This window comes from Zonotrichia albicollis, chromosome 2 (genome assembly GCF_047830755.1).
Source record: "Zonotrichia albicollis isolate bZonAlb1 chromosome 2, bZonAlb1.hap1, whole genome shotgun sequence".
Lineage (NCBI taxonomy): Eukaryota > Metazoa > Chordata > Aves > Passeriformes > Passerellidae > Zonotrichia > Zonotrichia albicollis.
The window spans coordinates 43,907,563-43,933,532 of NC_133820.1; the positions used below are offsets into that span (position 1 = coordinate 43,907,563).

At 45.4% G+C, this 25,970-nt stretch overlaps 2 protein-coding genes across 7 annotated transcripts in view; both read right to left on the reverse strand.

The window, feature by feature from the left end:
* GAB2 (GRB2 associated binding protein 2) overlaps positions 1–10,177 on the reverse strand; it is a 94,132-nt gene extending 83,955 nt beyond the window's left edge. For 2 of the 5 annotated variants that reach the window (XM_074535011.1, XM_014266171.3), the window contains exon 1: positions 9,845–10,176. In XM_074535011.1, the coding sequence (XP_074391112.1) occupies positions 9,845–9,916 (72 nt within the window). In that variant the 5' untranslated portion in view covers positions 9,917–10,176. Of the gene's footprint in view, positions 1–151; positions 233–9,844 lie in introns of all 5 variants that reach the window. The other 3 variants (XM_074535013.1, XM_014266172.3, XM_005485818.4) reach the window with 3 other exon arrangements.
* Positions 10,178–22,097: 11,920 nt separating this feature from the next.
* NARS2 (asparaginyl-tRNA synthetase 2, mitochondrial) overlaps positions 22,098–25,970 on the reverse strand; it is a 48,884-nt gene continuing 45,011 nt past the window's right edge. Inside the window, exon 14 of one of the 2 annotated variants that reach the window (XM_005485816.4) lies at positions 22,098–22,829. In XM_005485816.4, the coding sequence (XP_005485873.2) occupies positions 22,685–22,829 (145 nt within the window). In that variant the 3' untranslated portion in view covers positions 22,098–22,684. Of the gene's footprint in view, positions 25,312–25,970 lie in introns of both variants that reach the window. The other variant, XM_074535015.1, reaches the window with a different exon arrangement.

Sequence of the window (25,970 nt, forward strand, 5' to 3'; positions counted from 1 at the left end):
CTGGATTGCTCTCAAACAAAGAATCTGTGGGCAAGAAGTGTGAGAAGAAAGGAGATCTGGAATTGCTGATGTGGCTTCTATAGGAGTGGTAAGGGAGACTTTTAAATGGAGAGGCAACTACCAAAACCCCAAGTTGAATTGCACAGCCAACCTTCTCTTTTCCATGTCTTTTCCATGGGGCACAGTTTCAAGCCAAGAGCATCCAGAGAGCAGTAAAACCACATACTTCTCCCTACAAATAAACAAAAAAAGTGGCAAAAGATCCTTAAATGACAAAGTGGGTGAAGATCTGAAGAACAGATCGGTAGCAATGACTAATAACACCATTAAGCATTGTTACTGAAAGTATTATGAGATTAAACAAATGCAGACAAACAAAAGCACTGCCCAGTTCTACAGGAGCACACGGTACCAAAGCTCCCATGTACGTGCAACACAGCTCTTCAAAGCTGGAAGTTTAAAAGACACCCCAGAGTCTCCAGTAGAGAGGAGAGAAATGAAGGCTTACTAGTCACTTTTGGAAACGAGACATAATCCCTGGTTGGATATTATGTTAAGTGGCCAGAAAGTGGATTTAGCAAGTCAACTTGCAACTTTTGGCAGCCACAAGAAAGTCCACTGGCTTGCTCTGAAGGTCAGTGAGGAACCAGAATGGGTGAGGCAGCAGCTGGGATCACCAGCAAAACTTAATCACTGAAAATCCATGAAATTCAGAAGATCGCAAATTTTTGACTCAAAATGTTATTTCCATCTTACCATATGGATGCGGGACCTGGAACTCCACCAACGAAATGTCTAAATGCCTTCCAAAGCAAACGCCTTTGGAAAATACCAGGTTTAAATGGAATAAGATGCATAACAAGTACTGAAATGCTATTAGGACAGTATCTTCAATCCAGAAGACACGATGGAAATAGTTTGGATGTGTCCAAAAGGCAAGGGGAAGCAAAAGAAAGAATAAACAATAATTATTAAAGAAACCAACCAGAAGATAGTTCAGTCAATAGATATTCATTTCTGTCAATAGATTATTATTTCTGTAATAGAGAGAACAAACATACAGCATTTAAAAATTCAGAGACCATGTGGAGTCTGGAGTAGGCAGAGACAGAAAAGCTTTTGAAGCAACAGAAAAGAAGAAGCAATCTGAACACTTAATACAGAAAAGTCTAAGAGCTGCACTCAATTGGTCCTGCCTCAAAACCAGATTTAAACTATAAATAAAAATGTTCCATTTCTGACCCAAGAGAGAACTTTCTACCCTGAACACGCATCATTTTGGGGCGAGAATATTCACATTTGGATGGAGAAGTTCATTTCTAGGCATTAGTGTAATGCAGACAACCAGGCTGATGCAAGATTTCCCAAATCAGAACCTTCTCCAGGAAAAGTGCACAGGAACTAGCAAAAAAATAGGAACCAAATATGAAAACACAAATCCAGAGATGAAATCAGCTCCCCCCTTTCCCAGGTTGCTGGATTTAGTCCAGATTCAATGGAGAAACAGGCACTGCTGGCTATCTTACACAGCAAGAAACATATGCTTCCAGCACTCAGATTTTCCTCCTGTCCTTCAAAGGCACAGCTTGCAGGCTAAAGACAGCTAAGAACAAATTTTTTTTACCAAAGCTGCTTTTAAAATATTTTAAAAGATTTTCTACTTAAACACAGCACGTATTTAAGTTGCTGTGTGACTAGATATGACTGATGGCACATGTACGATGGCACTGTGCAGGCTGGCACGCTGACCTTGAGGAAATCCTCTCTGCGCATCGCAAGGTCGTGGCAGGCGCGCCTTGGTGCAACTGTGGCAGCATGCAAATGGTCTGGATCTCTTCTTACGGTCTCAGGTCTGTTTTTTGTGAATACACACAATGAATATTTGTTTTTTCCATCACTAATCACAAATAAGAAAGAAAAGTGATCATAGAATTACAGAAGATCCTGAGCTGAAAGGGGCCCACAGGCATCACTGAAGTCCAGTCCCTCGCCCTGCACAGGACACACCCTGTGCCCAAGAGCATTGTCCAAATGGTTCTTGAACTCTGCCAAGCTTGGTGCTGTGAGCACTTCCCTGGGGAGCCTGCTCCAGTGCCCAACCACCCTCTGGGTGAAGAACCCTTTCCTAATACCCAGCCTAAACTTTCCCTGACACAGCTTCATGCCGTTCACTCAGTCCTGTCACTGGTCACCACAGAGCAGAGATCAGTGCCTGCCCCTCGGCTTCCACAGCAGCTGCAGACCACAGTGAGGTCTCCCCTCCTCAGTCTCCTGTTCTCCAGGCTGAACAACCCAAATATCCTGAGCTGCTCCTCATAAGGCTTCCCCTTCAGAGTCTTCACATCCTGGTGCTTCTCCTCTGGGCACTCTCCAACAGCTTTGTATCTTTCATACACTGGCACCCAAAACTGCCCCCAGCCCTCGAGGTGAGGCTGCCCCAGTGCACAGCAGAGCAGGACAATGCCCTCCCTTGCTCAGAGTCGGCTGCCAGGGCACTGCTGACTCACATTCAACTTGCTGTCCACCAGGACCCCCAGGTCCCTTTCCTGGCACCGCTCTCCAGAATCTCACTCCCCAGGCTGCCCATACACCCAGGGCGGCCCCACGACAGGTGCAGAATCTGGTACTTTCCCTTGTTGAACTTCATATGGTTGTGACTGCCCAGACCTCTAATCTGCCCAGATCTCTCTGTAGGGCCTCTCTGCCTTGGAGGGAGTCAACAGCTCCTCCCAACTTATTATATCAACAAAGTTACTTAGTATCCCTTTGAGTCCTGCACCCAAGTAATTTTTTAAGATGTTGAAGAGCACTGGCCCTGAGACTGAGACCGGTAGAGGCCCACTAAAGATCAGTCACCAGCCATGATCTGCACTGGCTGCATCTGCAGAGCCTCCCACATTCACTGCCAATTCGCTGAGGTTTAACCCATGATAACCACATGATAACCACAAAGCTGGTTTCACTTGGCAGCAAGGTGGAGAAGCTACACAGAACGGCAGCAAAATGTCCCTTAGCTCTACTGCTGCTCTCCAGGCACCCTGAAGTAAATAAAAAACTCTCTCTCATTTCTTCCACCTCCTGAGATACATTTTGTCACCACTGTAAGGTGCTGAAAGATCCACCTAAGCATTATGATAGGAAACTAAGAGTTTAAAGACTTGAAATGATTACTGAAAGGAAGGGCCATTTATATTAAAAGCAGTAATTTCCAAACCTTTTGGGTCAACTCATCTCAGAGAGACCCTTGATGACCTTGGCAGCCTCATCATCCAAATCCCTGAGAGATGTATAATGTACTTCTCTGGACTAGCTGCAATCCATTTCCACAGCTTCACACATCCTCAGCAGCTTGCGAGCAGCTCGGAAGCCCCTGGCTCAGGTAGAAACCATAAAGCCAAGGTGACTTTCCAGCTGTGAGAATGACCCTGAACACAAGTGCTGCCAAATCACTGACTTGCTCTGTGCCTTGGTTTCCCCATCAGACCAGACCTTTCCTGGCAGATGTGGTCTCCCCAAACACAGCACGTGGAGCCCCAGTCGCCTCAGCTGCTACTGAAATACAGATAAATAATTTTTGTTCTGCCTTTGAGTCACTAGTATAAATTATGAGCTTCGGTCTGGTAAACACTTTTGCATCATGTCTTCCATCTGATAGTTGCTAAAAGAAAAAGGGGAAAAAAATTGTTTCAGTGTCACTTCTGCTCTCTTTCAAAGAGAAACAAAGCTGTCTTCCTCGCACACTTTCCCTAAGTACTGTTTGTCTTTCTTAAGTTCAACCTGTGCTTTGCAACCATTAATCTTTTATATCCACCATGGACTGCCAAGACAATCAGCCAACACTGAAGTCATGACAGATAGCTAAGGATTCACTCAAGCTGTGTGAGCAAAGCCAAAGTAGCAGAAAAATACACCAGCTTCACCCTCCCACACAACAGACGGACTCCTTACCTCTGTGGGCATGTCCACCTCAATTGATGCAATGCTTCAGAACACACACAGGTTAGCCCTAGCCAAACCAGTTTGGGTTTCAGCAGCTTAAGAGCTGCCCCAACACGTGTGTTGGCAACAAACAAAACAAAGACTGTCCACCTTCACAGTGAGCTGGGCTACAACAGCTCTACTGCTTCTGAGATTCATGGCTCCATGTTGCACCTTACAGAGGTGTAAGAAATGTTGGGTTAGAGGCACCTCAGGAGGTTTCTAGTCCAGGCTTGCTGACTTGACATTTGAGGCGTCATTAGATCAGGTCATCTGGAATTTTCTCTAGCCTAGTCTCGAAAACCTCCAAAGACTGAGACCCTGCAACCTCTCTAGGAACCTGTTCCTTTACAGCATGACCCTCTTATTGGAGGGGCATTCCAAAGACCCAACCTGAGCCTTCAAATCTGGGTTGTGGTTGTTGCTCCTTATCTTGACACTTTCTACAATCAAGAGTTTGACTCCATTGTTCCCACAACCATCCCTCAAGTATCTGCCTCTTACTAGATCACAATTATCATCATGACAATACATCACCACCTGGCTGTTTCCAGAAAATGCTACAGTGGGCAAAGGAATGCAGCCCCACACTCAAAAAATGACCCCAAATGGAGGGGGTAGGACCTCTTCCCCTCTTGTAGGGAAGAGGTCATGTGTTTTGACTCATCAGCAATGATGCAGCAGAGAAACGAGTTAGAGAGTGGGACCTTTGTGAAGCATTGCACAAGAGAGCTGGTGTAGCAGGAGTGCTGGCAGGCACTGCCTTTGCAAGCAAAATGCATCCCTGACCTGCAAAACCTTCTCTGGTGGAGCAAGTGTTCATCCCTCCTGTGAATCATTGGGCAGATTACAATAGCTAAAATATATGATGGTCTTTTGGGATCAAGCTGGGAGATTACATGGGAGGAGCAGGGCGCAGCAAGGCACTCTGACAGATGGAATAAGTGCAAACTCATGGAGTTTCAGTGCAATCAAAACTTTCTACAAAGAACTTGTCAGAGGACTTCCTTGAGTTCCATCAGGAGATCCAGGTGACATAATCAGTGCCCTTAAGCCTCTCAGCTACCCCTCCCTGCATCCAGGCTCAAAACACAATAAATTCACCCAAAGCAGCACTGGAAGGAACTTCTGGAGAATTTGTCAAATTTATTCCACTGCCTCTAAACAGATTCAGCTCTCTGAAGTGGAGTTTGGCCAACCTGCACTTCAGAACTGCCACGATGGAGACTCCAAGCCCATCCCAAACCATCTGTTCCACTGCTCCACTCCTCTGGCAATCAGAGGTTAGGAAGTTTTTCCTACACTTGTTTCCCTTGCTGCAGCTCAAGCTCAGCATTTCTTGGCCTCCAATCACCAGCCATGTAGAACAGTTCGCCCCCTTCCCCTTCACAGCCACCTTTGGCATACTCCAGGACTGTTATTTCTCCTCTCAGGCCTCTCATCCCCAAACAACCCCATTTCTTTCAGTCTCTGTTTTCTATATCTTTGCTCAATTTTTGGTGCTTTTCTCTGGCATGTCTGCAACTGTTTCCTATTTTTGTTAATGGGTAGAGCTCCCGAATGAGGCATGGCACAGCTGAGCATGGGAGTGACCGATTAAAACTCCTTAGAGAGAAGACAGAAAAAAGGAGATAATTTTGCACAATACCTATCTTTTGTTCTTGGCTGCAGAATAGAGAGATGTTCTTTCTTCTCCCTCCTATAAAATTTCATCCCAATCAGCACTGTGCCAAACTCCACCTGGCATCTCCACTACTTGACAGCCTATGACAACCCTGCAATAATGGTCCTACTTCAGTCCATATCCCACATTCTCATTTAAGGAAGACATCCTTACAATGCATTTTGAGGTGGGATATGAAGGATCTACTTCAGGAACCAAAATAAGCCCTTCATCAAAGAGTTGCCCCTAGGAACAGGGCTGCAATCAGTAAATCAGCCCTTTAACCTCTTCTCGCTCGTCCCATCACAGAGGAGCAGCTCTTCCAATGACCTTGATTAAACTGCTTTTGCTTGATGTAAGAACGAAACTGATGCACAAGGACAAACCCAGATAAACCAGCTGGGAGGAAAAAAAACCAAAACCCACAGCACTAGAGGACTGTACAACCGGCACACGATGAGAAGCTTTTGTTTTAGTCAGAACTGCAGACATACATCTCAGCCAGACAGAAAATACTCTGACTTCATGGCACATAAATGAGCAGGCAGAGCACACTGATCTAACGATAGGGAGCTGAGCTGCTCTACGACAGCACTTGTTTTTCACAGTGCTTCCCTGCCAGACAGTCCAGCCCCGAGCCCATCGTGCCGGGCAGCGGACAGACACAAAACACTGCTCCAAACCCACGTCTCACACAGGAGACAACAGACAGGCACGTCCAGCAGGAGAGGACCAGGAGACAGTGAGTCAGTACAGGACCAGCACAACATGCCCTGGTCTCGGCTGGCTGGTCACACAACTAAAGCCCAGAGTTTTATTTAGGGACTTTTTTTTTTTTTTTATTTTTCACATGTGCTTTAAGGAGGAGCCAGAAGGAGAATTAAAAGACAGTTCTGTGCTTTGTGGCTGTGTACAAGGAGACCCTTTCATGCATGAAAGTCAGAGAGCCAAAAGGTAGGAACAGGATTTTTAATAGGGTCTGTAGCAACAGGACATGGGACAATGGTTTTAAACTGAAAGAATGTAGATTCAGATCCAGATATGAGGAAGAAAATTTTTTTAAATGGGGTTGGTGAGCCGCTGGCACAGGTTGCCCAGAGAGGTGGTGGATGCTCCATCCCTGGAAATATACAAGGCCAGGCTGGACAGGGCTCTGAGGAACCTGGGGTCTAGATGAAGATGTCCCTGCTTATTGCCAGAGGATTGGGATAGATGAATTTAAACCTCTCTTCCAACCCAAACCATTCTATGAATGTACAAGAAGTGTTTGTCTGAAAAAAAGCAATTAAGCATGAGGATGAGGGAGTTTGATGTCCCAAGCAGAGCAGAGGTGAAAAGTGGTATTTTGGTACTTCAATTACTTTTGACCTTCAATTGTTTGCTTAGGTTTTATTATCAATATTACAGTAGCATTTACAGCCAAACTGCCCAGAGTCTACATGCACCCCTGTCTGCAGTTATGAGGCTGAAAAAAGGCACACTTTGTCTCAATCTTTAAGCAGTCATCATTTGATCATTTGAATGTCCCTCAACAGAAAAGAAACTCACAACACTAATATTTCCCAGAGCGTTGTACAAATAGGTCTCACAATCTCACATAAACACAATCCTCTGAAGTGAAACAGAGCAGGCACTGCTGTAAACGCAGATTAATGCCACACAGATCAGATGTGGAGAAGAGTCCCCTTTCCCAACCACCCTGGGTGGAAGTCAGAGGGAAAATTCAGTACTTTCCTTTCTTGCCACAGATCTCCTTGAAAAATAAAAGCAAAACAAAACCAGGCTTATAAAAGCACAGCACTTCAAGGATAGAGTTAGCAACACACCCATGTGCAGACACATACATTTGAAATGCACTTGTCAAAGGAAAAATAAATCTATCCTCTCCCCTGTGTCAATACAGCCAGAGCAGGAACTTCAAACCCCATTAGCAGCATCCTGCAGCCTGAGATTTCTCCTCTGAGACCTCAAAGCAGAACATAAACTGAAGGCATAAGGAAAGTGGCAAAGCCAGCGATTCAGCACCTTCCCTTTGAGGCCATACAAAAGCCGGCATAAACCGTCTTTTGTGCACAAAAACCAAAGTCCAACCATGTGGGTTTATTGTGGACAAAGGCAGGTTTTACAGGAGGAAAGCCATCACCCTCAGGCTCTGGACAAGCAAGCTGCTCTGAGCTACACTCGAGGAGAGCCTGACCCACACACCAACACCCTAAATGCACACCACAGCTACACAGCTATAAACACAGTATCAATAATAATGCATGAAAAAGCAAAGGGACCAGGCACCACCAAGTGAGACACAGTCCAAGCTAAAGGCCAACACTTTCAAATCCAGCCACTGATGCAGGAAGCTGGTGCAACTGGTGTGACTGGAAGGGAAGTCCCACTGACCACAGCGCCGGGACCGCTTCAGCGCAGAGATCCCCTCGAGTGACATCTGCCAAGCATCGCTTCCTGCCCCGCCGAGGCTGCGTGGGATGGCTGGGCACATCTCAGCATGGCTGCATTTCCTCTTGGGGCAGTGAGGATGTTTTGAAAACATAGGTGGCTTGCAAAGCACTTTGGGATGTATGTGGATGAAAAGCACTCTTATGCACATCGATAATTAGCACTAACCGCCGGCGTGTCACACCCTCCATGTAGAGCATTTAGCAGATTTATTCAGCTCTTGCTGGAATGCCAGAGGACAGGCTGGATATTCAGACAGTGATGTGAGCGCCCTTTCATGGGGCAGATGCTGGGGAGCTAATGATGTTTGATGAGTTAAGGCCATTGGTGACTCAGGATCAGCAATTAGTTGATTTCTGCGGGAGGAAGGTGCTTTGCTCCATTAAGCTAAAAGCATCCTCCACAGTTCAGCATGCACAAAGTCATTCTGTCCACCTCCCACAAAGCCTACCTACGTTCATTAGGGGGTTGATACTTCCCACATAAACACTCAGGTTTACCTTACTGGATTCCCCAGCAGTTCCACCTCTCAGTCCTGTGCCAACCTGATATTCCCTGGAAGAGCATAAGGCACACAAGGAAAGAATTGCCAAGAGCAACTGAACACACACAGTCTAATGCAAAGGGATGTGGTACCACTGATATCTATGGGGCTGAACCCATTTTGGGCAAGGCTAATAACAGTCCATCACCAATCAGACGCAACCCCAGTCCTGCTCGAGCCTGCAGTACGGGACTACAGACATCCATCTCCCTCTCAAGGGTAGACAGTGATGCTTCCATCAATCAATAACAGGCACTGGGGAGACACCAGCTGCACTTGTTCTGCCTGCCATTCCCCAAATGCACGCAGGCAAAAGCAACAGGACCAAAGGATGATCTGGCTGGTGTCCCCCCAGGAAGGGTGAGCATCCAGCTCCCTTCCCAGAGGCTGCATTCCAGTCATCTGAAGGCTGGCTGAGGCTGGTCACTGGTGTCAGGGAGTGGGACCCTGGACATCGTGGGGGGCGATGTGCCGAGTCATAGGACGGCAGCGCGATTCTGAGCGCTAATGCTCGTGGCACATGGCAGGAGCATCAGGCGGAGGACGCAAAGAACAGTTATTTCTTTCAATGAGTGGGGAATGTGACAGAGCTGGCATTTGGACCCTCTTTTTACAACTTCTTTGAAGTGTTTGATCTCAGCCGCTAACGACACAAAGGCTATCGAAGCGCTACTGGTGCTATCTTCAAAGGGTTCGGACGTTCAATGATTAATAGGAACCCTGCACGGGATGGGGGAGAGCGACTATTATGGGAATGTTGGGGGAGATCCAAGATGCGTTAGTACCTTTACTCTTTGGGACAAGGTACTCCCAGCCTCCCCCTAAAACAGACGACTTCAAAGGCGGGGGTGTGACGGCCGCAGGTCCCGGGTGAGCGCGGCCACCGCGGGGCGCACCCCGAGCGGCCCCAGCGCCGAGTGTCCACTCCGGCCGCGGCCGTCACCGCCCATCCCGCCAGCCCGGGGCAGGAGCAAGCCGGGGGCTCCGGGATGCTCCCACCCGCCTTCCCCGAGAGGCGGGGAGCCAGGAGCGCTCGTTCCCCGCCCGGGCAAGGGGCACCCCCGCCCAGCCGAGCCTCCGCGGCGCCGGCAGAGGCGGCGGCAGGTGCACCCGGGCTGGCGGCGGAGGAGCGGGGATGGAGGCGGGGGGATGGATCCCGGCTTTCCCGGGGCCGGGGTAAGGATGAGATGGGGTGGGCAGAGACTTACGTATCTCCGTAACTTCTTCTCCGGCGGCGACTTTCGGAGCCAGCCCGAGCACACCACCTCCCCGCCGCTCATCGCGGAGCCGGGCGCCGCCGGGCGCTGCCTCCCGGCGCTCAGCGCCGGCCGCGCCGGCCCATGGAGGGCGGGCGGGGGTGGCTGGCTGGGTGAGCGGACGGATGGATGGATGGGTGGATGGATGGGTGGAGGGAGGGAGGGAAAAAGGGAGGGAGAGATGGAAGGATGGATGGGGGGCGGCGAGCGCCTCCCCCCGCCGCCGCGGCCGCTCGGCTGCGAGCGGGGAAGCAGGAAACTGGCTCCTTCCCGGCTCACCACGCCTCCGCCCGCCCGGCGCCCCGCCAGCCCTGTTAAAGACACAAACCCCGCAGGGAGAGGGGCTGCCCGGCCCCACGCCGCCCCCGGGGGCCTGCCGCTCGTCCCGGCCCCCCTCACACTCATACAGTGCCTATAGAGAAACTTATAATGCTGCAGCAGGTGATCTCGAACAGCGCAACGTTTCCGTAATTAAAAAGTAGAGCTCCTCCCAGACCTCTCCCCCGTAAGGTTTCATTACCCCAGGACCCTTCCTCTCTCTTGGTGGAAAAGGTCCTTCGCACCTCGGAAAGGCGAGGCTGGCTTTAGCCTCTCTGTGCTCAGGGGCTTGTGCCTGAGATGAAGGTGCCATAGGAAAACAAAGAGGTTGAGCAAGAAACAGCCAACACCAGTGATGCCAAAAACCCTCCTGGAGAAAAAAAATAGCAATAAAAAACCACGAGGGGAATCAATAAAAGCTTCGTATTTTATTATTGATTTTTAAGTAATGGAGCAGTGGCCACTGAAAAGGAGTTTGACTGCCATTGGAGTCTCATGCAGACAAGCCAGGTTTTGTATTACAGTGTATTATACCCTGGCTGAGATTCACTATCAACTTTTAGATCTAGAAACACTGTACATTTCAAAGCCTGATCCTCTCCTCCCCTCCCCAGCTCAGGCAGTAATAAAACGTCTCTCTACAGCCCTTCGAGTTGGATTATGCTCTAACCTTGCTTTCACTGCACCCTTTAAAGCAAGACTTGGGCATGGCACCCATAAAAAACTGAGTCCTCTTAGCCCACGCTTATGTGGAAAACGCAACAATTTGCTAGGGATGAATTTCTAAGACCTGTCTCTATACAACAGCTCTGCCCCAAACCTGCTCGGGCACATTCAGTCATCCCTGCCTCAGCTTCCCTGCCTGTCCAACCTCTGTGGGCAGGGATGGTCCCTCCTTATGTGTTTGTGCTGTAACTGGTGCAATAACAACTCCATGCTGGCTGGATGTGCTACTGTATGTCACACAACAACAACCTTTATATAACATTGCTCGAGCAGGGATCTTGCATCACTTCAGAGCAGTAATTGCAACTTGCAGTGCCTCTGGGAGGTAGGAGCAACACCTCTTGTCAAGATGGGGACAGCCCGGTTAAGCCATATGTTGTTTATCATCTTTGTGAATGCGTAACGTAGGGGAATAACCCCTTACAGAACAAGTCAGTCATTTGTTAGGAATGTATTTTCTCAACAGCTTTGTTTTTCTGCCAGTGAAATGCAAAGGCTAAATAGGAAGGTTTTTCTGCTTTCTCACTACCCAAAGGAAGGGCTTGATCCTATTCCAGCGCTGGGCAATCTCTGCAGAGAGAGGCTATGCTCAGATCAGCTTGCCCATCTCTGCCAGTGCAGTGTGTGTGATGGGGCTGAGAGCAGGGGAGGATGGAGAGACCAGTTCTGTGCTGGCCTCAACCAGCATTGCCTTATTCAGTGCACTGGAACTATATCAATTTACACTGTACAAGAGCCAGAGTCTCACCTGCAAACTCTCCTGGGTTAGAGGCGCTTTGTGCATTCATAGAGAAAACTGCCCTTGAGAGATCTTCCCAAAACACAGAAATTTCAGGGAGGCCAGTGAGATATTGGGAATTTAGAAAGACTCAATTAAGAACAGATGATCATGATTAATAAAAAGGTATCATGCAAAACTATCCCATGGTGTATGTTAATGATTCACAGGTTAGGAATCCACTCATACTGACACCAATGCAAAGTGGTATCAGTTTGAATACCAGTTGCAGAGAACCCTGTCTGCATTTTTATGTTAACAACTTCTACCACACAGAGTTGGAACACTTCATTTGGGTGATGGATGTTTAAAGAAATGCTCCCTAATTATCATTGTGTGAACTGGAATGAATTATTCTACATGTTCTATGACAGCCCTTTGTTTATTGCCCTGCTCCCTTGCTGTACTATTCCTTCTCTCCACTCATCCCCTATTCTGGATCACATTTACTGACTTGGTTATATCACAAGATATATCCAAACAGCATTCAAAACATGAAGTCCCCCTGTGAATTCTTTTTCCCATGCTTTTGGTGATACCTGACAGGTATCTCAGTTGGTTGGGACTTTTGGATGGGAAATGGGTTGCATTTTCTGTACATTTGAATATGCTGCTGTTCTCACATGTGACACAGAATAACAGAATCATTAAAGTTGGTAAATGCCTCCAAGATCATCGAGTCCAACTGTAATATAAGCTCTGTGCAGAAAAATGCTTCAGACAAAGATGCTGCACGTGAACGTGCCTCCCCAATTCCACTGTGGCTGTACGCAGAGTGGGAACAGTGAGTTAATTCCGGCATCAGGCTTCCAGATTACATATGATCCAATGCATGTAACATTACAACGCCTTATAATGCTGGCCCTCCTTAAAGCTTTTGGCCAGGAGGATACACAAATGCTACCCTCAGTGCCCCTGGGAGTTAAAGACCATGTCTGTCATGAGCAAAGCTCGATTTGGCAGCGCTCGCACGTTCGTAACAGTTTTTACCAACTTCAAGCTGTTCCTCCAACCGGCAGTGGAGAATGAACTTAGGCTGGCCCCAGCTGACTGCGTAAATCTCTGGAGTGTGAGCTAACAGCCAGCAGCCTTGGCGGAAAACTGTGTGAAAACCACATCCCTGTGTTGGAAAAACCTGACAAGGGAGTTATGCGAAGCCATTGAGAATCCATCTCTGCCAGCAGAAGCAACTGAAGGAGGAACAGCAGAATTAGCAGACATAGCAAGGGAGAAATTAAGAGATGCCATATAAGAAATAATATTCCTTGAACAAGGGTAAGGCTGAGACAGAAACATTTTTTTAAGAAAAAGCCCTTGTACTGTACTTACTGTGCTGGTGTGCACAACAAAGTGACACTTTCTTCTGCAGAAACCTCTGGGGTTTTTAATCGTAACCTTCAGTGTGGTTTCTTGTTCATGTCTGAAACAGAAAAGTCAGAACTTCTAAGAAAGAAACCACAATGTCCACGGTTGCTCTTTCCTGCTCCAAATTTATTCAAATGAGCTGTGCCATCTGCTGGCAGACGGGAAAGCTGCAAGCGGAGCAATTCTCCGCTCCCAGCCGCTGGTGCAAGCAGTCGGGATGGAGACACCGGGCATTTCCTGTGGCTTAGGGACCAGCTGGCTGAAACGCTTCGGGCTACCTACCCCAGCCAGGCACAAATCCCTTGGAAATGCCTATACGGCGGTTAATATAAACCGAAACAGACTGGGGGGGCGGGGAGGGGGAAGGAAAGGCTTGAGAAATGTGCTGTGCTGCTTGGTGCTCCTTGCCTGCTTTTAATTCTGAGCGAATGCTCAGTCTCCTGAGATGCAGCTCCACAACAATAAGACCTGACTTTATCTTCACGCAACAGTTCCTGCAGCAGAGCGGGTTGGGAGCAGCTTTTTGATTTAATGAAGAATTTTTCAAGGTTAAAAAAAAAAAAATCACCTCTTTCAAGAACTCAAGTCTTTTCAAGCTTCCCACCCTCCGCAGAAGAGCACAGCAAGCCCCCCAGAACGACTGCAATTGAAGCCAAACCACAAGACAGTCCTTTCCTTCTTGTGACAGACAGCAGCTCCAGCAGCACTGGCTGCTTTCCATGAGCAGAGGGAATAGCAGCACAAGGTGCTTTGATCAGATAATGAGACAGTTTGAAGCATCTTCAGTAGAGTGTTGTGGTAAAGACAGGGGCTCTGATGCCTTAATACAGGCCTGAAACAGAGAAGAGATGACTTGCAGGTCAGCAGCGTTCAAGGCACATAGGCTTGTGTGGAGTGGATGGTCCTTCTTTGTGCTGTCTCTGTTGGAGATCCTGGCCAGAACCAGCACATCCCATCCAGAATGGATACAGACCCCCCCAGGCAGGACTGGGAGGGGCTTGGGGTGCTGAGCTGGATGGTGTCTGTGGATGCAGCTGGAGGACACTTCCATCCTCACACTTGAAGATTATTAAAGAAGACTTCCTATTTCTATTCAGTCAACACTGAAGCCCAGTCCCACTTCTCTCACCAAATTAGACACTTAGAAATAACTTTGCCTGGAGCTGAGCTGGGGCAGAACACTAATAAATGCATTTCTCCATTCTGGACTCAGGTAGAGTTTTTTTTTGCACCTGGTGATTCTTTCTAGGACAGATGAGCTCCTCATGCAAACTTCCCTGCCAGGATCCAGACACATTTTTGGCAGCTACGTTTACCTTTTTCTCTCCCCCACCTCCCCCCCTTTTGCTATTTTTACCACGGAAGTGAGGGAATCTAGGAGGTTTCCCATTTTTTTCTCACCTCCTCAAAACAGAAAACCATTGTACAACTGCTTGATGGAAAGTGCACCAGGCAATGCTCCAGACACAGACACTATTCTGACATAAGCATAAAGGCCACTTCATCTTTGTTTTTCCCCCGATGAGACCGGCAGCTCGGCATGGGAAGGACTCCCTCTATGGACACTACTTGGCACAATGGGGCTTTGAGAACAACTGGACCCAGGGCAAGCAACCATAAAACAAATGATAATAAAACAGGCAGGGAGAAATCTCTGCCGTGCTGCCCTGCCTGCATACCCGACCCCGGTGTACTCTCACATCCTTAGGCATTACTTCAAGAGCAGATGGTGCTCTGTGGTAGAGCAAACGAGCAATTATCCTCCTGACACCCTGCAAGGCCTCCCCACATGCGACTGTAAGAAGTTACTTCACCCCAAGCTAAGAGCTGTTGTCTGGCCTTTCAGCATAATTGGATGTAATCAAGTTTAATTTGGTTGGTGCAGTAACTCTGAAGACTTTTGTAACTGGATTACTGTTGGCTCAACGGTCATGTGCCATTATATCTGCTGGAGAAAACAGAAGCCAGAATAAAAACAGATGCTTTCCCCCTACTCCTCCTTCCAGTGACACCCCTCCAGGATATGAGCTTGACCTGTACAGCCAATATAATGAACTAAAAATTCTATTAGAAGAAGGAAGTCATTGCTGTTGTATTATGTCCAGGCCTCTTCTACAAAGTGTAAATTACTTAGAATATATATCTCTACATTTGTTTACAGTTGTTGACCGTGCACAGCTTAGAGCTAAAACTACTGGAACACAGACCTACTATGCACGTGAGACTTTAGAATTATAAACTAAACAAACTATGTATAACTATACAAGTAGGGAAGCTGAGACCACGAGCAGGAGTGAGTGGCTGCTGAGGATGGACTTGCCCAGGTCCTATTTTCCATTCTTCCTATTTTCTCACCATCTGAGAACCAAGAATATACAGAATGCTGTGTTCATAGCAGACCTATAGCTTTACTGCAGGTAATCTACAGGTGACAAAGGGGCATCTGGTAAATGTAACAAAGCCAGCAGCATAAAGACCTTATTTTCAGACCCCCCAGCTGCTACCAGTGTCAAGTCATGGAAGAAGCATGTGAAAGCCATCATACTTTAGGTCAAATTTTGCAAATTCAGGAGCCTGTTGTCTTTTGTTATGCCCCTCAAATGCTGACAGTTAAGACACACCAATATACTCCCAAATAAAGCTGAGCCCAGGCAAACAAAGACTGAAATATGGAAATATTTTCACTTTTTTAACAGTGAAAATAATCACTGGAGTAGTGCATGGAGGGGATATGCCCTTGTGGTTTCAAAGCATTTTAGCCCATCCAGAGTGTATTATTATATTCCTGGCTGAGATGTTGATTGCATTTTAAACAGACATCTCCTAGAAGTCTAAAGTGTGAAGAGATTTCACTGAGATCAGAGCAAAAGCTGCTCTGCAGTTGCCAGTCCCAAATGCTGCACGGCAGCCACCCTCCCAGCTGAATGCTGTTAAGCTGTGGTTGCAGGCATATGCATCTCTGGTTTTGGCCAGATGGCTATTTTAAGTTTCTAATGATCTGGGAAATGAACACTTCATAATGTTCTATCTCAGAGGGTTTAGCACAAACTTTCTTCCTTTTATCCACGGCAGCACTGTTACAGATGGTATTGGATCTCAATTAGGGACTGGAGTAATGCAGTCCTAAAAACATCGTGTTTTAGCATGTACTCCAAGGACAGGGCAACATAACCCTGCCTGGCAAGTCATCCATCAAGTTCATTAACAAATAGGCCCATGAAATTTTTTAAATACTTGAACTTTATACTTCCTAAATCACTGTGAACACTAATAATTTATTAATGCCATTAGTAATAATGGAATTTGAAAGACTGTTTGAAGCCACTGTATAAACCAGGCCCTCAGATTTGATTTGTGTGGTTATTCGAGTTTTGCAGGTGGCAAAGTTCAGCCCTGTAGGGTGATCTGGAGAAGCACCAGCCATGCATGTTTACAGAGAAGCACCTAAAGCATGCTTTTCCCAGAACTCCAGCTGCTGTGCAGAGCCCCATCTCGGCAGCTATGACGCCACTTACACGCTGCTGAGCCAGCCTGAAAGCACATGGTGATTTATTTATACTAAACAGCTGCAGAGGTCATTTCAAGTGCTTCACAGAGATGCCATCATGTGAGCCCAACCTGCCAAAAGGAGACCTCCTCGGTTACAGTGATGACAGAATCTCTGCAGTAGGTAAGTGCTCACAGCTGCATCTCCTGGAGCTGCAAACTGGCTACCAGTTGAGCACTGAGTTTCCTTAACTTCGTGCAGAAATGGGAGAAACCTGTTCTCAACTCTGACAGTGCAGCCTGGAAATGAAACCCCATCCTGCCTCTTGCTTCCCTCCACAGCCTCTGGCAAGTCCCTTCATCTGTCACTGACCCGGAGTGTCCCAGCTGTGTGAACAGCCCTGGCAGCACTGACACTGAGGGGTCAGTCAGCCTTTGGGCTGGCTGTGGTGGGAGTTCAGCTGTCTCCTCCTGGATGTGCAGCCCCTGGCCACAACGTTCATCAACGGAGCAGCAGCAAAGCTGGGGACAAGCAGAAAATGGGAGACCTGTGTTCTCAGAAAAATACGGATCATGTGCCTGCTTAACACAGCTTTAACCACAGTACTAAGCACAGAGAGCCCAGGATCTTCAAAGGGCCATCAGAGATACTAGAATTATTGCTCAAAAATCACTTTGAAGGTAAAGACACCATGGAAGTATTACTAAAAAAACATTGTGTCAGCGAAGTGTAATAATTTTCCACTGTGACTGGAAATGTAGCCTCTTTTTGAAGCCATGACAGATAGCAGGGAATAGTTCCATACTGAAACTTAAATGTTTACATGATTACCAAGGCCTCCTACCAGACCACATTCTGAGCAGTTTGCATACTTTTTTGCCAGCAACCTGTATGATCATTGACTTCTAAAAACTCTGAACTCCATTCTTTCAGCACAAGTAGCAATACATTAACCTGCTGAAAATAGGAAGACACACAGATATCAATGAAGAGCAAAGCGCAAGATGAAGCCTTGCAAATAAAATTTAAAATCTACTCTATAGGCTGCCTCAAATTATTCAGAAAAAAAAATCAATTTTAAGAGTAATAAAAATAAACAGCAGGATTGCTATCTCTGAAAGGCCTCAGGACATACAGGGATAGATAAAAATCACTGAAGCACAGTCTAGGATCTTAGAAATGCCAAAAATGCATTTGAAACCAGATCAGTTGCAAACATCCTGCCTTGTTTCTGGTGTGGCAGTGCACCCAAAGGCAAATAGAGGGAAGTCTCATGAGCAGGCGCCAAGCAGGGATTTGGTTGATTTGGGTCACTTCCATGCTTCTGCCACACATCTTCCTTAACCTTGGGCAAGCAGATTAATTGCTCTGTGCCTCAATTTTCTGCAGTAAAATAGTGTCAGCAATAAGAGCTACATGGATTCTAAAGTAATTTCATCTGTATTTCACTCACAATAGAGCCTACAATTTCTGATGTAGCTGGTACATGACTTTTAAATGGCCATACGGTCTTGTCCCTCTCTGGCCCTTTATGTGAAAGCTCTCCCTTTACAGCATCTTTTCTGTACACCTTGTGCAGCAGACACTGCGGCACAGCAGCCATAAAACAACGGGAGCCATAATTTCTTTGAACTCTGGGTCAAACTTGTTGTTAGCCAAGTCTGTAAGAACGCATATAGTAAATTACATGTCTCTTTATCAGCAGGATCATAAAATAAAACTTTACAACCCTTCTGAAGGTCATGGCTCTGCAACAAACAGTAAGAGAAAACAATAAATTCACTCCCGAGACCACCATTTTTGTGGCTTGAGCTGCTTTGGATAGGTCTGAGGAAATTAGAACTCCGTCAATCTTTATACAAAATCTTATTTCTCCTTTGGACCCATCTCTCATTTGTCCCTAAGTGTAAGGTAAAGGCTAAAACAACAGTCATAATGGCTGTTACTGGTTTCAGCAACAGCAAAGCCACGTTTATCTCTATATACACATTTAATGGAAACAATGACAAAAGTGTTTCTTGGCAAATTAGCCCCCCTCACCCCCTGAGGAAAAGCACATCTATAGGCTATTCCCAAAACAATCAATATTAGTCCAACAAGCAAAACTGTACTTCACGTTTCCCATCAAAGTCTTGGCATTCCCTCAAACAAGCGATGCCTTATAAATTACAACTGCTACCAAATAAACCAGAGAGAGAACTGCTGACCTGGGCACCTTGCTGCTGTTTCCCTCAGGTCTGGGGGCCTGAATGCAGGTAATTCAGCTAAAATTCCTGTGCTGGTCTGCTGATGTTTAAACATTTGGCCCATGTACCTTTTTGTCTCTGCTTATACAGAAGGTACAACAGCCCAGGATTTGAGCACTGCCACAGTATCACAATGTAAATCATAAAGGAGAGAACAGCAATCTCTACTCCTAGCTTCCAAGCGCGCATTTGCTTTCCTGTGGATTTAAAAATGAGAAGACTGGAACAGGGTATTAGTTCTGCAGGTATTATTTTTTCAATTGAAAATAGAGTACTTTGGGATACTTTGATCTTACACATTAAAAAATTAAGTGAAGGGATTATCTGATATTCTTGAAGTGAAAAAACCAGACATTTTCCTCTAAACACTCTTCTGAGAGGCTGGCATTTAGTTATGCAAAATTTATGGTGTAGCTCTTTTATCTCCCATCACTCTGTTCTAATGTTGCAAAGCTACCGACGCAGTAATCAATGACACTCATTCTTTCCTCTGAAGCTCAAAGTGAGGACAAACTTGAAAAGAGGCAAGCATGGGCTACTGAGAAACTGAAACTTCAAGAAATACTCACAAAATAATGCTAGCAGAGACAGTGCTAGTCACCTGGGCTTGAGAAGTGACTGTTAATGGCACTAAAAACACCCTAGCACTAAAACCCCACTGTGCACTGCAGTCAGCCTAAGAGCTGATTCCTGTGTGCAAAGAGTAACAGCCTTGTGTTTGAAGAAGTGTCACAGTTTTTATCTGGCTTCAGCCACTGTCAGGGCGCAGACTCTGAGAGAAGATGTAGCAAGGAAAGCTGCTTAAATTAAAATCTTGGTGCATTTCCCTGCTTACATGTCCAAGAGAAATGACCTCCCCGTCCTCCAGATTAACTTCCGTTGCATTCTAGAAAGGAGATTCAAAGGAAATCCACAACATTCCACATGGACATCCCAGAAAAAACATGTCACATTCCTTGGCAACACCAGTCCATGTTATATATACATAACACGAGGTGAACAATGCCAGCCTGGAGGGAAACAGTGGCTCCCACACTTGCTGTCTACTCATAAATTAAGTTTCTCACAAGAATGCCAATCTCAGTGTTAACCCTGAGCAGTATCACAATGCAAAAAGGGCCTCGGCCTCTTCTCTCTCTCACCACCAGCAAAACCAGCACATGTTGAAAGCTGCTACCAAGACTAGACAACCTTTCCTTCCCCTTCTGAGCCATCTGGCTACCTCTCTTGGGACCACCCTGCTCAGCTCCTGCTTCATCTGCCAAATTACCAGGGGTAGTTTTTTTTTAGCTTTTGGACCCAAGGGCAATGTCCCCTTAGCTGACTGGATACCTAGCTCATCAAGCACCTTGAAATGAACCAGGACATGGAGAAGACTGGGGAGACTGCTCCTCATGGATACCTAGTTGGAAACTTGCAAAAAGCCACTCACAGTGCATCCTTGTTACTTCTTTGTTACTTACATCTACTTATCTGCAAATCAAAGGTTCAACCTTTACCTTCAGTCATACAACAAATTCTGAAAACGGCAAAGAACAAAAGGTGGATTAGACCAGTTCTTTGTTCTTGCCCTGTCACCCTGACAGCCACCCTGCAAACCTGTTTGAAGCAGTTGTGTCCTTCCCAGTAACTTGTGACTCATGTCACATTAACCCAGAACTTTTTGGCACCTTCTATTGTCTTCTTTTTTACATTTTGTTTTTCACCTGTCGCTGTTTAGCCCCACCTTGCCCATCAGATCTGGCATCTCAGAGCAGAATCAACAACCTCCCTTTGATGCCAAAACCAACACAGGCAGCCCAGAGCTGCTGTTGGGGATTGCCAGCAGAGTGGACAGGAGATGTTTTGCCATCACCCCACTCTTTTTCAGAAGATAGGCTTACAGTTCAGGCGCTCTCACTTACAGTGACTGTGACTAAGGACCTCAATAAGGACACCTGCTCATTGCAAGTCATTTAGGGAACATGCTATGGATGGGGCTCTTTAGCAGCTGTACTCTTTCCACATCTTTCTGCAGAGAAATCATTCCAAAACATAAAGGCCAGCAATAACACTTTAGATAACATACTAAAGGAGAGATGGTCCAAATGCAGGAAGATACTTCAGTGTCTGATGTGGGAGCTTCTCAGTGGTTTCAAAGGGAAGGCAGGTGCTCAAACTGTTTTGTGGAACCAGACTTGCCAACTCAGGGCTGTACTGGGAAATGCAAACCAGCAAACACACAATTAACACCTGCCTAATCAAGTGGATGAAAGAGACATAAAAACATCTTGATATGCAGGAGATGTCTCAGTGCACACAAGAAACCCCCCAAAGTAATGACCTCATGGTGATGTTGCTTGCATGACCATAACAGGTAAAAACCCCAGCCATGGAGCACACCAAGACATGGCAGGTGCCACATGACATAAACAGGTATTTTTAGATGCTGCAGGTGCAGTTCTGCACAGCCTTACCAGAGAGAACTGTGACTGCAGAATTACCAGTGCAGTACTAGTTGATTACAGTTTTCCAGTTTCTTCCATCTACTTGGAAAAGAAGTTTTCAGGGCTGTCCTGCAGCCACTTCTTGTAGTGTGTGCCCATATACATGGGGTTCATCAGCAGGAAAGCCACTTGCTTTTCCCCTTTATATACATGGTTTATACTCCAGCCATAGTGGCCTCCAGAGTAGCAAGCACTATGCAAATGATAATTTGCTGGATTGTGATCATTTGGAAGGGAAGAAGGATGCTGGAAACCTTCAGTTCAAGTCCCAAATAAATCACTGGTTTCCAGTTGCCTCAGGCAAGTCACTTGCTCTTCCCATAATACTGTCTTCAAAACAGAAATGAGTATTTCTTTACTTGGCAGAGAAGCTGAGAGCATAAACCCATTAGAGACTGCCAAGGAGTTCAGATCCTATAGTGATAAGCAATTACTTAATACACAGCAATGCTTGGGAGCATCTGTTGGTTGTTTCACAATACAGACCAAACTGCTTGGTCCAATGAGCACATGAGAGATTTTCGCAACAACAACAACAGAAAAGCAAAGCAACAACAAAACCCCACCATGAACTGCAAGTTGGCTCTGGAGAGATGGATGGATGAATGGACTCTCATCTAAATGAACATTTCTGTCTGCTGTGAATATGTGCTTTCTTGGAGACAGAAAACAGATACCCTCTGCAAAAGTTGTGCAACTAATTTGGTTACACAGAAAATGAAACCTCTACCAGACACTGAAGGACGCTCTCTCATGCTGAGAGCTACAGTTTTATAACAGAAGAAGAAATCATACAGAGTTATAAAACAACCCAGTGTACATCTTTATTGATGATTCACAAAATCAAACATCATTCAACAAACTCATTCCAGCAATTCCAGTACAACATTGTTCCTTGCAAGGTTTGGCTGACTTTTCCAAGGTAAACAATATTTGCTTTTGACTTGGAGAGGGGAGAATCATGCTTTACAGTAGCCATTTCCTGACCGTAGCAGTAGCAAGTGTATCACAGCCATGACAATATTTTAGGTCACACTTCCTTATTAATATTTCACATAAAACCCCCTGCCTACCTTCAGTGCTTGTTCAGTACTTCCATGGCATGTACTAGTCTCATGAGAATCATAACCCTTTAGTTAAGTGGGATTTATTAATACTCCAGAAGTGCACTGAAGACATGAGCTGCTATCAAATTAACTGCCAGTGTCCTTCCATAATCTCACCAGAACATACATTATTTTCAATAACCCAGTATTAAACTGACCAAGAGTTTCATTGATATAAAAACTTCCTTGATTTCCCACTGAAACACATTCAGTCATATCCTGGTATGTTATATACACACAGTAACACCAGTGGTTTTCTCCATGTGAGTCAACTGCTGAGCTACAGGAGACAGGAGTGAGAAAACCTGGGGAAAGGAATGACATCTTTGATATTGTCAACTCCCAAGATGTACTGCAGGTAGCGTTCAAACCCCATCCCGAAGCCTCCATGAGGAACTGATCCAAATTTTCGGAGGTCTAGATACCTGTAATTTAAACAGACAGTTACATTTGCAGCACAGTTATGCTGACATCATTAAAGTGAGCTTTTCATCTAGGGTTTTGCTTTCTATCTTAATTACTTCCCTTTGACCCTAACCACTGTGATTTCTGTGTTGATCAGGGGTATGAAGAAGCAGAATTGTATCAGCAGAAACCCCAGGTTTAAACCCAGTCAAACCAGAATAGCTGTACTTTGCCAATACACTACAGCCTGGTTTTTTTGGAGCAAGAAGGTATTTGGGTAATGAGGAACAGCTTGAGCACCATACCTCTGCTCATATTGGAAACAACTCTCTAGTTTTAGTACCTAAAATATTCCTAGCAGAGACACAAAGCCAGGTTCCTACAGAATCACTTCCACTACTGGAGGTGAACCTCTCTGCTTGGGCTTGTCTAGCCTTTGCCATGTTGGTGTGGAAATCTGTCCTGCAAATTCTTTCAATTTCCATTTGCTTTTCAATTGCCTAAGTAATTTCATTTCCAGCAATTTCTTTAGAAGCTTAAATAGGTCCTGCTGTCTGTCTACTCAACATTCCTTCATTTTTTTTTCTTTTAAGGTAATTGTGATGGCTTTTTGCTACTTTTTCCCCAATCACTCTTACAGACTGATTCATTTATTTCTATAGTAAGCCAGAAAAAAAAAACCCCTTGAACATATCTTCTCTAAAAATGAGATCTGGAACAAGACATTTTATTTTGCAGAACAGCACCTGTCGTGCACAGAAAACTCAGAAAACGTTTGGAAGCAGATACTCTGAGTATATGGGTGTCAACAAGATTATGATGGTTCTTCTATAGTTACTCCCCAGCTGGACTGTGGCTGATGTGATACTGTATTTGCAGCTATAAATTGTCCCAAACAGTTTTATTTTAATAGAAGTGAAAAACATCTCAGTGCTTCTATTGATTTCTGGGGCCACTTCTGAGGTTGCTGAGGGCTCCAAGTTATTCTTCTTTATATAAATGCACCAGTAGGGGATTGAGTGACTCCAGATGTATTACTTGCTTCTAATCTTGGTATATGAATATTTCATCATCCCAGTTAAAAAAAAATCAAGTGCACTTAAATATATATGCATATGTTTTACTACTTATCTAGTGGAGTAGAGGGGGGCAGAACAGTGTGAAAGAAATTAAGATTGGATTGATTGCAATAAATGGCTTCCCAAATTTTACATACTGTTAATGAACTGCAAGGAAACATTATATTTGTGTGTATATGTACTTATATATGTATAAATATGTAAAATATATGTTATGTATATTTGAGTGTAGTTGCTTGGACATCAGATCTTTCTTGGCTTGAAGACTGTATTTTAACAGAATGAAGACAAAGCATGCCCATGGTCACCCTTACTTGCAAAATAAGAACACTCCCACAAATTCTATAGCTGCAAGATTGCCCTGTCACTCAGTTTGACAGTATGCCTTTCATACCATGAGATATTATTTTTCCTTACAGCTCATTAGCAGTAGTTAAAATTTGAGAAACCATTTATTACACTCAATCCAATATTCAGGTTTTTTCTTCCCCTGTGTTTCTCTTCTCCCCTCCACTGCCCAAATAGCAAAAGGAGAAGCAGAGCTTACTTCTTGCTTATAGCACTGAGACACAAAGTGCAGTTTGCAAGTTGAACAGCAGGCCCAAGAGTGGGACGTTTTCTGATGACTGGGACCCATGTGCTTTTCTCTCTGTGCTGCTGGGTGTTGGCTTGGCTCACTAAGGCTTGGTGTATGCACCCCCCATCTTGTGATGAGCATTGTGCCCAGGATAAGAACACGCAGCCTATGCAGCTGCATGGTGGTCTGCATCTCTATCCCCTTTACACAGACTGCATTAAGAAGAACTTGAATCTCTGCAAATACCCTGAACTGCTCCTGGGGAGCTCCACTGCACAGCTTTACAAGGGCTTGCAAGGAAGGTGATGGGCAGACCTGATGCTGAGGGTGGTGACTCACAAAACACGCATGAATGTGAGGGATATGGGTGCTGGTCATGGCAGATCAGTCTGACCCAGCTCAGAACTGCCAAAGCAGCTGGTAACTACTTTAGCTGTAATCAGGAATACAAGTAACAGCACAAACTTTTCTGATGATGTCTGTAAGTGCATCAGCCTTTGCAAAGGCAGTTGTGACTAAGTCCAGCATCTTCTCTCCCTTTTTGCTGGCAACGGAGTTTATAAAGTCATTGTAAGAAGATGAAATAACTCAGCTACTTCCAGATGAACAATAATAATAAATTCTACCCTAGCTTATCCAGGACTTTGATTGTAGATCTCAAAGCACTTTGAGAAACCATTTTGGCAAAAGGAGCGAAACAAAACCCATCAAAGTTAATGGAAAAAGTCCATTGAATTAAATGTGCTGAGGATCAAGACTCTGAATCCTTTCTGATGACTGTGCATAGAAGAAGGAGAAGAATTGAGAAATTTTCCATTCTTCACAGATGAAAGAAAAAGTAACTGCCTGCAGATAAAGAGAAAAATCACTTTAGGCTGGAAAATGCTCCCTGAGGTTTTCCTACATTCAATAGCTCAGAGACATTGGATGTTTCTCACCTCAAAAAGAGTCATGAAGTAGTCTAGCTGTTTTTGCCAGTAGAGCTGAGTGGAGTTGAACACTCTATTGGCAACTGGTGGACTGTGCAGCGATATTCCACAGGAGAAGTAAGTTTCTGTGACCCCAGCTTGCCCAGGTGTTCCTGCTCTAGACCTGAGCACTGGTGGATCTTCAGAGATTTGAATCTTACTAAAGTGTGTGCTATAACAACATCACCCAGTAATGAATTCCAGGGGCTCGTTATGTGCCATGTTAGAACATTTCCGTTCATCCTTTTAAAAATTTATATTCTTTTATCATCGTTGTGAGCTCCCTGTGTTGCACAGCAAGGCACTATGAAGAGCAGTGCTCTCCTAGTGACCATTCATAAACAGAATGTGCTCTTTTCAGTCTCTTCAAAACATATATAATCTCAACCTTTTATGCAATCCCCTTGCTATGCTGAAGGTTCTGTGGCCATTTTGAAAAAGGTAAGGCTGAAAGACCAAAGATACTAGCCCATGAAACTGAATATTCTACTGGGTGTGTGTAAGAAAAACCCCCCTGGCTTTCTGCCTGCCTCTGTC